This window comes from Poecilia reticulata, linkage group LG2, assembly GCF_000633615.1.
Source record: "Poecilia reticulata strain Guanapo linkage group LG2, Guppy_female_1.0+MT, whole genome shotgun sequence".
NCBI lineage: Eukaryota > Metazoa > Chordata > Actinopteri > Cyprinodontiformes > Poeciliidae > Poecilia > Poecilia reticulata.
The window spans coordinates 41,414,718-41,431,097 of record NC_024332.1 but is presented as its reverse complement, the minus strand read 5'-3'; the positions used below and the strand labels follow the sequence as shown (position 1 = coordinate 41,431,097).

General features: G+C 38.0%; 1 protein-coding gene across 1 annotated transcript in view; it reads right to left on the bottom strand.

Moving 5' to 3' along the window:
- The window catches only part of LOC103461832 (myosin light chain kinase, smooth muscle), a 52,487-nt gene extending 36,218 nt beyond the window's left edge, over positions 1–16,269 (bottom strand). The window contains exons 1-12 of the mRNA XM_017309402.1: positions 16,110–16,269; positions 12,290–12,497; positions 10,608–10,653; positions 10,164–10,323; positions 8,907–9,072; positions 8,046–8,067; positions 7,062–7,230; positions 6,248–6,315; positions 5,948–6,048; positions 5,319–5,528; positions 5,111–5,236; positions 2,088–2,243 (exon numbers count right to left, since the gene is read on the bottom strand). Of these exons, the coding sequence (XP_017164891.1) occupies positions 2,088–2,243; positions 5,111–5,236; positions 5,319–5,528; positions 5,948–6,048; positions 6,248–6,315; positions 7,062–7,230; positions 8,046–8,067; positions 8,907–9,072; positions 10,164–10,323; positions 10,608–10,653; positions 12,290–12,497; positions 16,110–16,268 (1,591 nt within the window). The 5' untranslated portion in view covers position 16,269. The remainder of the gene's footprint in view (positions 1–2,087; positions 2,244–5,110; positions 5,237–5,318; positions 5,529–5,947; positions 6,049–6,247; positions 6,316–7,061; positions 7,231–8,045; positions 8,068–8,906; positions 9,073–10,163; positions 10,324–10,607; positions 10,654–12,289; positions 12,498–16,109) is intronic.
- Between the last annotated feature and the right edge of the window lie 111 nt (positions 16,270–16,380).

Here is a 16,380-nt window from a genome sequence, read left to right as displayed (position 1 = left end):
ATGTTTGACTTTAAGGCAGAACCTCAGGCTGCTGCCCTGCAGGCTGAACTCAAAGGGAACTAAAGTCCATGTACATCTGATCTCTGGTCAGTTTCCTCCATCATTTGATCAGATGTATGAATGGAGGTTTCCAAGCTCCAACTGATGGARGAAACTACAAACAGCTACGAATCWGTGTTGGATCTGATTCCAGATCAGATCTCTGTTCTCCTCCTGCAGCTTCCACAAACTTCCCACTAAACTGGGAATGTTGTCAGACCAGAGGAGGAGAGTCAGCGACGGAAAGCATCACCATGTTCCTCACTCAGCCGTTTCCTTATAAGGAGAAAGGATTTCCTTTTCCTCCCTGCATCTGGCACACAAGCCCAACGCTCYGTTTGCTGAGTGTGTGTGAACATAAAAGAATATCTGTGTGGCACGTGAAAGGCTGAACTTTTGTACTCAAGTGGTTCTTTTCTTCTGTGTACATATCAGACATACCAGAGAGGACACGGTGTGAAAGAAAGAAAGAAAGACGGAGACAGAGGGAGAACGAGAGAAAGAAACTAAAATAGAAAAAAMGATAAAAAAGGGAGAAGAAAAACAGAAAGACAAACTGGAACAAAAAAAGAAAAAACTGATGTTTTTCTACTTTTTCTGAATATTGCGAGCTCTGAGATCTGAAATGTTTTCAATTTGTAAATAATCMTTTTCTATGTATGTTTTAAATACTTTAAAAGTTATCTAAGGTCCTTGTTGATGTTCTTCYTCTTGGCCTTTGGTTAACCCTCCACTGTTTGCTTCAGAGATGAAAACTGACTAAACGTTGCTGCTGATTAAAAATACTCATTCTTCAATGAGCAGTTTCAATAAATTCATCTAGTTTTTAGCTTAACATATATAMGTTTTTCTTTTCATCATGATCCACATAGCTGTATGTTCTTAATAGAAAGCAAAACAAGACATGGTCATCTTTTGTCTTTGCCAGAATAAAAAAGCACAGCCAACAGTTGCTATGCATTAACTGTTAGCTGTATCACACAAAATGGCTGATCTGTTTACTGTGAGGTTAATGTGACGGGCTGAAACCACTTCACATATAACAAGATAATAAATAATATTTGTCATTAACAGATTCTCAGGTTAATCTTTTGTGGTTTTCCATTGAGAAAGAAAAAGAGGAAGTGGAAAGTAACTAAATAACTGATGAGTCATTATTTCAGTTAAATTGTTTGGAGAAGAAGCTGAAAATAAAAAGGTGATTAAATCCACAGCTGTAAGACACAGATATTTGTTCTGGTCTCAGATCAGGTTTTAATGTCCACACATGGACATCCTGAGGACTCAGTGGGCTGAGTGGGTCAGTTTGTGGGAATCTGCTGATATTTCACTGAGTTTTTGTAGCTGGGGATTTCCTGCTTCTGTCAGATGTTCCTCCCGTTCGACGATTTTCCTTATAAAGATGTGATGAAGGTTTCTGTGTCATATAGTATCTTCTTGTGCAATAATAAAACTATTGTTACCGTTTCACATCACATTAAATGTGATCAAATAAATTTTTATATTCAAATTAATTAGAAAATACTCAAACAAACCTCTCAGTGACTTTGATTTAGTAGCTAATTTATTATAATTCATTAACACCCATGTTATAAAAAACACTTAGACATAACTGGCCAGTTATAATACCTTTAAACAGAATAAAATATTGGYTTAAATAACCAAAATAACTGGTAGAAATTAACCACTCTGCTTAGATAATCTATAAAATGTGAATTAATTTGAATTCCTGAAATGAAACCACTTTTTAGAACAGGGGTGGTCAAAGTGTGGCCCAGGGGCCATTTGTGRCCCTTGAAATTATTCTGATCGGCCCTCTGACTGCAAGTCAAGAGCGGAAAAAATGTGGCCAACAAACTAGAAATAAACATTTTCCAAATAGAAAATTATAATCTTTTTAAAAATGTTTTATAGATCTCCTAAAAATTACTGATCAGGCAAAACTAAAACAAAGGAAAGAAAAATTCTAAATTTTTTTTGCATTTTAATTTAATGGATTTTGTGACCTGCAAATTTCTTTCCTCATCACCGTTAGTGAAACTTCTGACCTTTGACCTGAACCCGAGCACTGGTCTCTGCTCGGCCGTGGACATTCTCCGCCACACACACGTAGACGCCGCCATCGTGGCGTGATGCATTCTGGGCCATCAGCTTGGCCACGCCCCCAACACGTGAGGACCGAGTCCTGGGAGGAAGAGGACGACCTGAAGGAGGAAGAGGAAACTTCATCATCTTCATCCCAACAGAACAGAAACAAGCAGCAGATATCATGATATCAACCGATATAACAATATTCCATAATTATATAAAAACTGTACAATTTTCTTACATGGTCATGATAATGTTAAAATTTGAGAAAGTATAAACTGCATTTATACTGTACACAATAAATAAATCAATCAATTTATACTACAATAAACACTTGATCAATATCAATAGATAATATATCTGATAGAATGTCCAATATTCAATGTATAGARTATTCACTGAACTCTGATCCAGAACTGCAAAGCATGTTGGGAGATGTAGGCAGAAGAAAGATCTTAGTTACTCAACAACTTTAGTGTCCGGCTAATCAGGGTTGGTGGCATTAAMTCACTCACTTTGGTTACCTAGCAACAACGTGGCTAAAACAGGAAAAGTCAAGTTTATTAGTAAATCAGATGTTTAAAGGTRACCTTTTATGCTTCCTTAAGRAGGTTAGGATTTATGGTTGATATAAAATATGTTCATTATAAGTATTCCCCAACWTATTCTTAGATCATGAGATTTTAGCCGTTTTAGGGCGTCTTGTCACTTTAAATCCAAATAATCTGCTGCTGGTCGCGACCCCAACTCAATGTTCACACACTCACATGAAAATACAACCATAAATCTTTGAAAAGCAGAAGTGTAGCCTCCTGCACAACCAGCAATAATACAGCAAGTGGTTTCTGGATGGTAATATGGATTTTGCATTATACTGCCCCTTTAAAAAAACAMAAAAYRAATCGATAATTATCGGTATGGACTSATACAAAACGGTTATATCATCCATATTGTCAAGCCTGATATTTTATGTGGGAGTAAATTTGACCAAAAGTGTAGCTGATGACTGTTATCATTAGTCATCAGATAAGTTTGTTCTGCTGTAGAACAAACTTAAGTTTGTAATATTTAATTGTGCAGAAAGTTTCTATGTTTCAGTTATTTTAGCCGCAGCAGGAGGATTCAACCATCTGAGGTTTAAAGCAGCTGCTGTGTGAGCAGATTTATTCCAGGCCCTCAGACTGTGGAGTAACTCTGGGCTGCAGGTGGAGGAGTGACTGGATTGGCAGAGAGCAGGAGTCCCACAGCATGATGGAGTGCAGCTCTGAAACACGGTGAACTCGCTGTGCATGCCCTTGTTGGGTCGGCCAAGCGCTCTCAGTGTGTTCCCGTGTGTGCGCTCCCTGCAGCAGCATGTTTTGTCTTTATATGGTTTCCAGCTCTTGTTCTGAAGCTGTTCAACCGTCCAACGAGAAGCTCTCTGTAAAACACGGCCGGCTGTTCCAGCTCTGAAAACATCTCTCCTCTTTAAATTGTCAGCTTGGGGAAAATTAAAATTAAACATTTTGGAAATAAAACAAACACCTAATATGTCCTCCAATACATGAATGCATGTTTTATAGCATAACGTAACTAAGCTGTGTTAAGGCCACAGTTAGAAACATTTTAATGAAGGCACTTTTATTTAATTTGAGATTGGAAATACCAACTTTTTCCTCAAACTTCAGTGACTCCTMAAATGTAAATGTTGCTGACAGTTTCCATTGTCTTCAAATTCAAATTCAGGTAAACTTTATTGACCCCAAAGCGAAATTAAATGTTGTTTAAACTTATTAAAATGGTAATTGTAGATGGTGATGGCTTACCATCTTTTTATTATACATTCTTTGGCTATAATCCTTTTTTGTTAATATTCTGCATTTTAAAAATTAGATCAGCAAAATTTTGGGATCCAGATAGAAAAAGAATCAAATTTTTTTTAATATACTTTGCTTGACTTGTGTGTGATGTTTTACAGTGTTGATTTGATCTGTTTCTCTGTTTCCATTTTTCCATTCAGTTTTTTTTTTTTAAATCAACTCCCGTTTTCTAAAAATAAAGCCTAAAAACAGAATMTCTTTCCTGGCTTTAAACGGTTTTTCTCAGCAGGTTTCTACTCTGCTGCTTATTATCTTATCTGGATTTATGTTTTTCTTTCTGTGCTCAGCCAACAGCATTCTGTCTCGTTGCCCGGCACAAACTCYGTTTAGTAAAGCAAAAAGATGCTGGGAGCCAAAACATGATAACACGATATATYTTCTTATAGAGCTCAATGAATAAAGAAATACGAGAAGAAAGATTTTCTGCTGTGTTTCTGCATGTCTGCTGCCCTCTGCTGGACACTTCAGCCACATGCATTTCATCCGGCTGAAATGTTTCTACTGTTGCTCTGTGAGGTCAACACCCTGCAAATGAGGAAAACATGCAGAAAGAAACTACAGAGTAAATTTCTGCCAGACAAGGTATATATTTTCAAATTAATCTCAGAAATTTTTAAGAAAAAATAATTAACAAAAGAAACAAAGTTCCAAAAATCTAAAATTTGTGCCAAAAATATCAGAAAATTTGAGTTTAATCTCAGAAAATTTCTAGAAAAAAACATGCAGTTTTGAGTTTTAAATGTTGGAAATTTGCCAGAAAAAAATCTGAAATTTTGGAATTAATCTCAAAATGTTCTAGAAAAAACAAAGTCAAAATTTCAGATTTTTTTTTTTAGATTAATCTCTGAAAGTTTCTAGAAAAGTCTTGAACATTTCTGAGCTCCAAAGTTAAGAATTTCCAAAAAATATATAAATAAAAATAAATAAATATATATATATGTGTGTGTGTATATATATATATATATATATATTTTTTTTTTACAAGAAAACTTGTAAATATCTGACTTTCAAAACTCAAAAATTTCTGAGATTTCTTGCTGAAACTTATTTTTTTCTATTGAACTTGGCCCTGATACTCAGTGGTAGAAAACACCCCTGCAGAGTTTTTTTTCTGTAAAACTGACCGTTGAGCTGCCAGCTGACGTTGGGATCAGGTTTTCCCTCCACACAGACCTGCAGGCTGAAGGACTSACCCTCTGACACGCTGCAGTCCTGCAGCTCACTAAGGAACACCGGACACCTGGACGCACCTGAGAGGAGACAACGAGACACTTTGTTCTGTAAATGGACCAACGGGGGGGGGGCAGAGAAACTCTGGTGTAATGGACGTACGATTGATGCGCAGCATCCATGTTGCCGAGGCAACGCTGAGTCCCTCAGGAGTGGTGAGCCGACACCCRAACGTCCCGTTGTCCAGCTGCGTCACTCTGTCCATGGTGAGAATCAGACGAGTCCCGTCCCGTCTCTGCTGAAGTCCTGGACCGGTCCTCACTGGGTTCCCGTCTCTGAGCCACGTTACCATGGCGTCAGCAACAGAAGAGACTGAAGGCAAAGGAATCTGATCAGCATCAAATGTTAGATATTTTTTTACCACATCAGTCACATAGAAATTGTTMATTTCCATGTTGTTGCTGTTTGTTTTTGAAACAGCAACAACTTTGTGGCATTTGTCTGGAAATGTGACTGTAATAGTCACAAAGTGCAGGACTGGGGGATGTTTAGGTAAAGCAAAGAAGGAGAGGGAATGAGAAAATTACAAAGAGACAACAATTTTACTTTAACAATTTTTCTGAAAAAAGTTTCAGCCTGAAATGCATGAAAAGTTGGATATTAACAATTAAAATACTTAAAAAGAATCTAAAACAACAAGGTTTGTTTACCTTTGGTAGCATAAATTAAAGCATTTGAACATTAAATTAGCCAAATAACTCTTCTTTCCCATGTCTGCAGCCTCGGTTTACCTTGGCAGGTGAATGTGACCTGGGTTCCCTCTGTGGCCTCCTGGTCCAGAGGAACCGCYTCAAACCGCAGACCAGAACCTGATGTGGATTTCCTCAAAGCTCTGGAAGCAAACAGGTCTGTTTGACAGCTAGCACGAAAATACGTTTWGGAGAAAKAAATAAATAAAAGAGCWGGAATAGACTCAGGTCCATATTCACATAGTTTCACAAAGCCTGCAGCTGCTCTAAAATGATTATTTAGATCAAAACTCTAAACTGTAACATAAAATAACCGACAATAATTGTAGAAGAGGCTCCAACCTGCTGCAGCTGGACGGAGATGGCGCCACTTTGATTGATTGAACCGGATCCACTCGACTGGACCGAACCTGCAAAAAAGGGTTTGTATGATAAATCAAATGCTCTAAATTCCTTATTTTATCATTTGGATGCAACTTGTAGCAGGTTAAAGGGTTTACTTCATATGTTCTTAAAAACCAAGTCCAAAACGAGCGAGCGGGTTATTCCAACAGTCTTATTCTTAATTGACGCCACGACATTGTCGAAATGACGTCACTCAGACAATGGCGCCACCTGGTGGAAGGTGTTCGAATATGAGTAATTTTGGTGATCATAATATCGTAACTTATGATATTATTAATTAAAATATAAAATAGCAAAATCAGACAAAATTCAAATTTCGCCCAAATCAAACAAACACAATTTGGGCTTGTTTCATAAAATTCCTCAGTCATTTTTAATATTATGTTATTATTTTTGTTTGTTTCGGGAYTTTTGTTAATGGCTTCCAATTAGAACATCCTAAAACTGGATCGAGACTCACTATTAGTATTGAGTTTAATATATAATTGACGTATCACTGGGAGATTTATTTTACCTGAGATGTAATTTTACTGTTGGCCAACAGAGGGCTCTCTTGGGCAGATCCGTGTAGTTGTGAAATCATCAATCATTTGCTTTATCCCGTCTCAAATTGTCATTTAAGAGCTATTCTAATCATAGTAACTATGTATGAAACTTGCGTAAGCAGCTTGGTCTTGTTTAGTAACGACAAAATTAAAGAACCTGTTTAAAAATGAAAGGAGTAAACATTTAATCCATGTTGTCTARTTACCTGAGCGGCAGCAGTACTCTTTCCAGCCACATGAGGGAGCTCTACAGGGGGTTTGCTCCTCCGGGATGCAGTTTCTCCCCGTTGCTGGTCTCCAGTCGACCTGCCAGGACTGGGAGAAATGCTKCCCTCTACTGGTTTAATGGCTGATGGCTCCTCAGACGGATGAACGCTGCAGTTTTCAAAAGTGGGATGTTTTGTTTCATCTTAAAGTTTTAATATGAGGCATCCAGCAGGACAGTGTTAGTTTTGTGATTAAGTGCAGAAAAAAAGACAGCTTAAGTCTTAAACTGTGGCCAGCTCTATGAAAAAACAAACTCAATTTGTTATTTGCCAGAAAAAAGAGAGAAACCTCTATAACGTCTCTAGAATTCACCACAGCAAAAACACAAAATCTTAGTGCAAATATCTCAGCACACTAACTTAACAGTAACTTCTCAGCCAAATATAGAAACTTCTCTTAATTTAATAAGTCCTTCACACTGAGGAAAAAAGACTTTTTCCACTGGTAGATTATTTCACTTGTAACAAGACATTTTCTGATTTTACAAGTGAAATAATCTGCCAGTGGAATTTATATTATTTACTTGTATTATAAATGATTTGCTTAAAACAAGCATCAATATCTTGCTGAAAAGTTACTTGTAAGTTAGCTTAGTCTGATTGAAAGCATACCAAGATAGTTGTACMAGCAACTAGATCAAAAATACTTTGTAATATTTGCATTTTGTCAAAGCTGCTGTATTTTGCGAGCAGTGGTTAGTGGTTACTGTGCAGAGCTTGAAATATAAAGTCTAAAAAGTTTGATATGCAGATAACATCCTGATCAGATCGTTTCAGATAAACGTTGGTGTGTTAATACTCTGAAAATGTTAGAGTTGAATGACTCAGCAAAGCAGCAGGTTGGTAAGGATGTGGAAGCTGCAGCAGTTTTATAAAACAGCAACAGGCTGGARGWGAAGTTTGTTAGAGACAGAAACGTCTCACCTGGACGAGGCTTCAGGAACACCTGAAGGAAACAGAACCAAGGAATCTTTCACACACTGAGATTCAAACTGAAGGTGGAACAAATAGAAATCCTCAACAATTTTATCTGTATTCAGATAAAAACACAGAGATGAAGTTCTCCACACCCAGTTTCAACTCCTCCAACAGTCTGAGCTGCAGCAGCTCCTCTACTGGATCAGGACAACATGCAGCAGATTTCACATCCGTCGCCTCACAAGGCTGTAGCCTCCATAAACAACTYGGTGGTTCTTTATGTTGACATTTTTGTGGGGTTTTGTACAAAAAGCTACCACCAAATTTAAAAACTGTGGCCAGAATATGAGCTTAAATAATCATATAAACTATCATTTTTAACTCAAACATGATAGTAAGTCAGTTTCCCTTTAGATAATAAATAGTTTGGAAGATTGGTGTAAAATATGGCTAGAATTGCTCATACGGTTATTCAAGCATGAAACTTTGCACAATTGGTCTTTAAATAATAATTATCTTAGCAATATTTACTAGAAAACTGTTTTATTTCAGTGATTAACACTTTAGACTCATATTTTGTAGTAGAGGAGGTTTCTATTAACCTGAAGACTATTTAAAAAGTGGAAAAGCAGCTTTTCCATTTTTGTTGCTGTTTGAGAAATGTTGTACCGGTACACTATGTTTACTGACATCCTGTGAATCTCCTGGGGGGGCTAAGCCCCCCTTGTCCTTACAGCCTAGTGACGGCACTGCTTCATATCTCCTTTTCTCTGACCCGTCTGACCTCTGCAGGCTGAAAACAAAGAGCTGCAGGAGTGAAGACGCCTTGAACAGTAAACCATCCTGGGCTCTGATTGGTTGTCTCACCCTGAACTATAAGCTCTGCGCTGGCGGTGGCCGCTCCGGCGCTGTTGGTGACTGAACACGTGTAACTTCCTGCATCCTCCGCCTGGACTTCCTTTATCTCCAGGAAGTGACGACCAGAAAGTTCGAACACGCTGATCCGACCAGAAGACTGAAGCTCCGCCTCCCCCTGGACAAACATAGAAACAGAGACAAGCTACAGGAAGCAGCTTAACAAYATTAATCATAAACCTCCTGATCAGGAACAGAGACCAGCAGCAACTGGTTCTGATTGGGGTGAAGATGGCAGATGCCCAGGGCGGCTTCTCCTCCTGATGTATATTTTTAGCTTCATGGTGTACGGTATGTTTCTGACTCTCTATGTGTGTTGATAGAATTATTCTCGTTTCTTCCAGAAGAAACACAAAACAACCTGCAAATTTTGTCAGCTGCCATAATTAACGACGTGCGAAATGTTTGCTTCTCTCCGGTTTCCTGATTTATCTTTTCTGTTTCCTCCAGCAAGTCGTCCAAATGTTTCTCTAACATGTCTATAAAAATCTGTTTTGTTTTCTGAGTAAATCTTCTGTGCAGCAGCTTCCAGGTTCTACAGTTTGTTTTATTCAAACCATAATACAACGTTTTGAAATACAGATTATAATCACCTGTAGACACAGCATATTTCAAATACAGTCGTTGTTTTTGCATCATTAATAATCATAAATTTTTTATTTCTGAATGATTTTTTGGCTCCATGCAGTTTGCAGGTCAAACTAAACGTTAGAATAATTGAGCTTCTCTGTATTTTCCTTCCATAAAAAAACTTCTTATGGAGTAAAAACCTGCATATGGATCATCTCAGAAATGATTGATGAAAGAAAGAGCAACATAAATGTTTCAGACCAGACTCTTTAAGWTCCTCCTGAGATTAAAGACAATTCTGCAATATTTTATGATTATATGTAAAGACCATTGGATCAGGACAAAGACTAAATTATCAGAAGGTAAGTTAGAAGTKTTATTTTTAGATTCCTGTCTGCAGAATAGTTTTTACCATATTTCATATTTCAAACAATGTGGGGTTTTGTCACTGGCATGTTTCGATTCAGCAAATTTATTTTTGAAATGTCAAAATTACTCAATTACATGGCCAAAGGAAAGGCGGCTATGCATGAATCATTTTACTTCTGCTCAGATTTTTGGAYTTATTTTCAGATAAATTCATCAAGCTGTRAAATCCAAACATGTTTCAGCTCTCAGCCTCTGTTAGGCTCCGCCCACCTTGTACCATGTGACCTGCGGCTGCGGCCGTCCGGTGGCCTTGGTGGAGAACTTCCCACTCTGTCCGAGTCTGACCAGAACTCTGCTGGGCTTGGAGATGAACTTCGGTGGACTCTCGCTCCAGATGCTGGTCCGGTTCTCCATCGCTGAGGAGCGGGACCTGGAATCATGGGAGATGTAGTCACCTCTCCGCAGCGTCCCATACAGCTTAATGTGAACTGAGGCTGTGGTTTTATAACGTCTGAGATGTTGCAGAGGAAGCAGCTGTGACGGTAAATCTGCTGATGCGACTTCAGGCAGCTGCAGGTTCTGAGCCTGAAGCCTCCAGAGGAGGTTCTGACATTTAATGGACCTCGGTAATGATTTAACGGAGCCGCAGCAGCAGAGGGAGTTAATCTGCAGCAGGAGATCCTCCAACATGACAGAGAGACTGTAGGAACTCACCCTGATCTCCTCCAGGACGGCAGGATGGATGGCTTCCCGAAGTTTTCTGCAGGTGGAAAAACATTTGACCATCAGAGAAAAAGTTCAGGTTCTGATTGAGCTGAGGAAACTTTGTTTGGACTCAACATATTAACAACAGAACCAGAATTCCTTTACTTTCTACTCAGCTGCGACATGTTTGTTTATTCTGGCATAAAGTTAAAATTTCCACCTGATTACAGATCAGATAATGAGCTGAAACAAACCATCTGCTGAAACATGTTATATAAACCATCGTAATCGTTATAATAATAATAACACAATCAGTTATGCTGCTTGTTAAGGAAACAAATTCTTTTCCATCTGCTGAACAATGTTTTCTCAGCTGGATGCTGATCAGCGGTTCAGTTCTGCAGCCCAGYGGAGCAGAAAACACTTCATTTAGCTCAGTGGGTCGTTTTCACTGAGGTATTTAATGTGGCTTAAAGTGGCAAATCTGACTGAACTGATCCAAACTGTCCATGTTTAAGTGAAGTGTTATGAATGCATTTAGAGGAAATGCTTGACATGTATGTATTTGCAATCTAAATACAAACCTTATGATTGTGGAACATTCCCACAAATGCTTCACATGCAAAATAGATGTGAATAGATTTTGTTTATTTATAATAAACTGGAAAAAAGCTGTTTGTATTGTGTTAATAAGGTGMTTTGAGGATTACATAAAGTATGTTTTCTTCTCATTGCTGTGTCTAATGTGTTTTATCTGCCACCTGATACAATAAACAGGTGAAAATGACTATAATCTGCTGGACTTGATGAGTGTTCAATCCTTCAGGTATTGAGATAAAGACAAACCGACACAGCTGTAAAAAATAGAGTTGATTTATGAATTCCTTTTTTAATGGGACTCTAAACAGATTACAGTTTCTGTCAGATTAACAGCAAAGCTTCAGGAGCTTCTGTGGAAAKAACATGTGAGTATAAATATGAGCCAAACTGCAAACTGGGAACCAGAGGAAGGTCCAACTGGACCGATAATTTACTGAGTCGTTCACCTATAAACTGCAAAGTTGTGGAAGAATCTGTTAATCCGATTATCTCYGTTTTACTCAAACAGCTGCACAAATKTATTGCATGAATCAAGTTTATACAATCAGGGCAAAAAGCAATTGAGTTTTCAAGATCACCAGACTGCAAGAAATATGTAAAGTTTCCTGTAAGTTGATCGTACAAAAAAGAGAAAACAAGGTGAGAAAGGAGGCCAGAAAGTGATTCATTGATCTTCTCTTCCAGTAAAATGATGGATGGGACACAAAGTTTTGTTGTTGCTGTTTTTTAATTCACAACAAAATCTGTATGAATGTGAAACTTTCCAACAAAATTTGATTCAACTGGCAAAATTCAAATTTTAACTCTGACCAATCAAATCATCCGAGACCTGATCTGAACATCAYACAGCCGAAAAACCACCTCATGTGAGTTTGTTCAAAATTGCCATGTTTCTAATTTAATTGCATTCAACTAATTTATTTTCTTATTTCCAATTTGCMCAATTTTCAGGTCAATTGACTGACACGGAGCGACTGACAGGAGRATTTTATGCTGTTTCAGGATTCTAAAATACTCTGCTGTCATCAGATCATCTCTGTTAGTTTCTATAGCTTTAATCCCAGAAGTGTGTGTGAAGTAAGGACCAGTACCTTCCAGAAGGATCTCCACGGTAACCTGACGGCTTCCCGCCTCACTGGTCGCCTGACAGGTGTAACAGCCCAGGTCCTCCTCTGTGACTCCGCCCACCAGGAGGCTGAAAGTGCCACGCCCACCTCGCTCCACTGAGCAGCGGCCTCCTCCAATCACAGCCTTCCCRTCTCTGTACCATGTGACCTGCGGCTCCGGTTGACCTCTGACCTGACGCACAACGAACAGAGGAAAATGGTTTTGAGCTTAGATTACCTGAAGGGAGCGTTGTCAAAGTTCACATCAGGTTTATGAAATATATATTTCTCAGTGAAAGAAATTATTGATGTATGACATCTCATCATGTCATGTTTGTGCCTGTTTTCTTAAAACACAAACTCTTAGTGTTTTAGTTTCTAGTTTAAATGTCTTAGTAAACTTGAAATAAGACAAAACTATCTTACAAGTAACTTTTCAACAAAWTAAGAATTCCTTGATATTGATGAAAAAATACAATCATTAACATTTTTTCAGTTATAACAAGASATTTTTCCCATGTTTTAAGTGAATTAAACAGACAATGAAACTTAATTTTTCATCAGTATTAAGGAATTATTAACTTAAAACAAATTCCTGTATCTTCATGAAAAGTTAMTTGTATGTTAGTTTTGTGTTATTYTAAATGTACTAATACATTTTCAGTARAAAGTAGATAAAACTTTGTAYGATTTTGTGTTTTTGCAGCATTCTCCTCTTATTTTCTCTAAGGTTATTTATGCATATCCAACATAGCTGATTTGGCAAAAAGCTGCTCTGATGTGTTTTTTCCCCCTTTATATCAGATCACCAGAATGTTGCATACATTCTGGTGGAATGAAAATTCATTAAGATCTAATTTGCATTTTTAAACCACATCCTCATTTTTAAGCTTCAACGTCTGTCTTGTAACTTGATCAAAACATGTACAGTGATTAGGCAGAAAGTTTCAAAATGGCACAATGTCTTGACATTTTTCTTCAAGCTGCTCTTTGCTTTGCTCCCTCTCTGCCATGCATTCAGCTGAATGAACTCAGTAACGGCTCCGTCTGCAGAAACAAACATGCAAACTGAATTTTCAGCTTTAATTGTTAAACTATCAATCTTTATTTCTTAAAACAGAGATTTACTGTATATGTTTGAGATAAAATGCAGTCTAACAGAGGAGTAAAAGTGATTTATGTTCTYTGCATAAAGTTTCAAAAGTCAGATTTTATAATCTCAAGTTATAGACAGTAATCTTAAGCATGCGATTACCATTGGAACAACAAAACACATTCAGTTAACTTTCGGTAAGTATGAACAAATATCAGTAGAAAATATGACCGGCATGCTCACATTTCAACATACAKGGTGAACAGATTCAGTAAYTTATGTGACTGCACACAGCCTTACGAGTAAAACATTCCATTCTGATGGAAGAAGCAAAAAACAAACTACAGAAAGCTGCAGAAAAACTCAGACTGACAAAACCAAACGGCTCTACTCAGACTTCTCCGTTTCAAGTCTTTGCTATGAACTAMTTCAAGTTCGTCAAGCCAAAAGTTTAAGAATCAGCTTTCCAATGGGTCACTGAAAGCATCGTCTGACCAGGAAGTGATAATTATTATTTTCTACTAGCAGCATCTACTAAATTAACTTGAAAAACTTATGTAAAGTTCACATTTTGCACAGTTTTGTTTTTCCATTTGAGCCTGAACTGCTTCTAAAAACAACCCAAGCACTTAAAAAACAAAAAGGAAAAACAGACAACAAATGGGAATTAGTTAATGTTTATTGGTGTCAGAAAAGTTTTCCATTTCAAGAACCTCTAGATTTTTAAATAAAAAATCGGATGGGGTTGCTACCAAGAAAACCCATCCAAAGCTGTTTAGTAGCCCAATCTGCTCTCCATCATGTTTGGTCAGCCGGTTTTACTGCTGTGTATTTGCTGCACAATGGCTGCTGGAAAAGACAAGTGTTTCGTTATTGACTTGTGATCCAAAAACCATTGCTGAATTCTTGTTGGTTGTGCAGGAGGCTCTACTTCTGCTTTTCAAAGTTGTACAGTTATATTAATGCACGTCTGTTTGCAGCCATTTTCCTGTGCGACTGTGCAAATTGAGAGGGGGCGTGGCCAGCAGCAGCTTATTTGGATTTAAAGTAACAGGACAACCCTAAACCAGCTGATTCTGAAAGGAGCTCAAAATAGGCAGAAATGACCTAAAATCTCATCTTATAAGAATGATTTTATGCTAAAACACGGTTTTGTGCAGACCGATAGCCTAACTTGTTCAAAGAAGAATTAGAATTATTCTGTTGGCTGCAATCTACAACTTCACCACTAGATGGCTCCACATGAGACAAATAAAACATCCTGCTGAACCAGTTTAATATCTTAAAAAGTCAGGATTACCTGCCAACAGGTAGCTAAAACCAGCTTCACTGAACCAGTGAAGCGAAGCATTAACTGAGGCTGATGCTGCTGGTCCGGTTCTGACTGACCCATGAAGACCAGAGCCAGAAACCCAAACAGCCTGAAGCAGGACTTGTTTGTGCAGCATGTGGAGTACAGATGTGGCGACTGTTTGATGACTTCCAGTTCAGCGGCCAACAGGGCTTACGGCTCCATCCATCATGCCTGAGGACTGACGGTGCGTTCAGGCGCTCTGGGATTAGTCCTACATTCTTCCTACTGATAAATCTGAGGCGCCGGRGCAGAAATGCTGTTTCTAAGAGCGTTGGACCTTCATACAAGCAGGAGTGAAAACAGAGCAGACTGAGTCAGCTGACTGAGTCACAGTCAGATGGTCCTGATCTGACCTGAGAGCAGCTCTGAGTTTTGTTCCTGATGTTGAGTTCAGAAGCAAACAGACGAGAGATGCTCCTCGTTTTCTGCTCCTCGTCTTGTGCTCCTCGTTTTCTACACTTGGATGACGGATATCTTCTTTAGATTTTCAGATAATTTAGATTCAGAACAACGAGCACCTTCATTTGAAGGCGTCAGTTTATGTAACGATCTTGAGATTCATTTCAATTCAATAGAAAAGTATTGTCATAATCCCAAAGGGAAATTAAACATTGTTATAACTCAAATAATTCAAAATTCTTCAAAAGTTTGTTGTAAAAAARCTAAAACTATCTAAACCTTCTTCTGCCTTTAAAATAAATGTCAAAATAATTTTGATGAAGCAACATGGAATGGAATAAACTGATGTATTTTGTATTTCTGCTTTATTTTTTTGTCCATTTCAAATATGTCTAATAATTTTCTAAGCTGAATAGATAATTTTCTTTCTTTCTTTCATTTTTCTTTCTGCTCTTTTTCATTCACAATTTCTTTTAGTTGTCACATGAACTATTCATATTTATTATTAACTGAATGAACTACAAAATATTAGCATGTTCCGGAGATCATAACTTAGCAGTGATAGAGTGTTATTATTAAGAAGAAAACTTCTTTATAAACCAAGAGCAGCTTTATTCTGCATTATAAACTAAGTTTGAAACCATTAACTCTGAGATGAGAGAGGCTGTAAAACTCTATTTACATTCTGCAAAGTCATTTTCTTCATTCAGCTCAGAGGCTTTGATCTAAACTCAGAGATAATAAACATGAAGAAAACCACAAATGAGGAAGAATTAAGCAGCTCTGTTTATCAATCAGCTTCCTGTCGTTTGAACTCAGACCCACACCCACAGCGGTTTTCTGTTAAAGCGACTGCAGGTCCAGTAAAAACTATAAATTATTTAGTTTGTTGACATGTTCACGTGTTGAACRTGTCAACACGTGATGTTGACATGYTCCTGTTTGGGTTAATGCCTCACCTTCCCCTCCAGTCGGGCGTCTCCCCCCAGGCTGACCCTGACGTTTCGAGGCGGCAGGATGAAAGCTGGAGGTTCGTTGCTATGGAAACCACATCCTGTGGGTGAAGCTGTGAMCTCACAGAGAGACGGAGGAGCTGCAGACAGTCGGACATCACTCATCATGCTGTTAGGAAGAAACACAGACAGACGTCTGCTTAGCTATCAGATCATCAGTTAATGAAGAAAACTTCAACTTTCATTACAGGTTTTAAACTTATATTTAAAGATTACT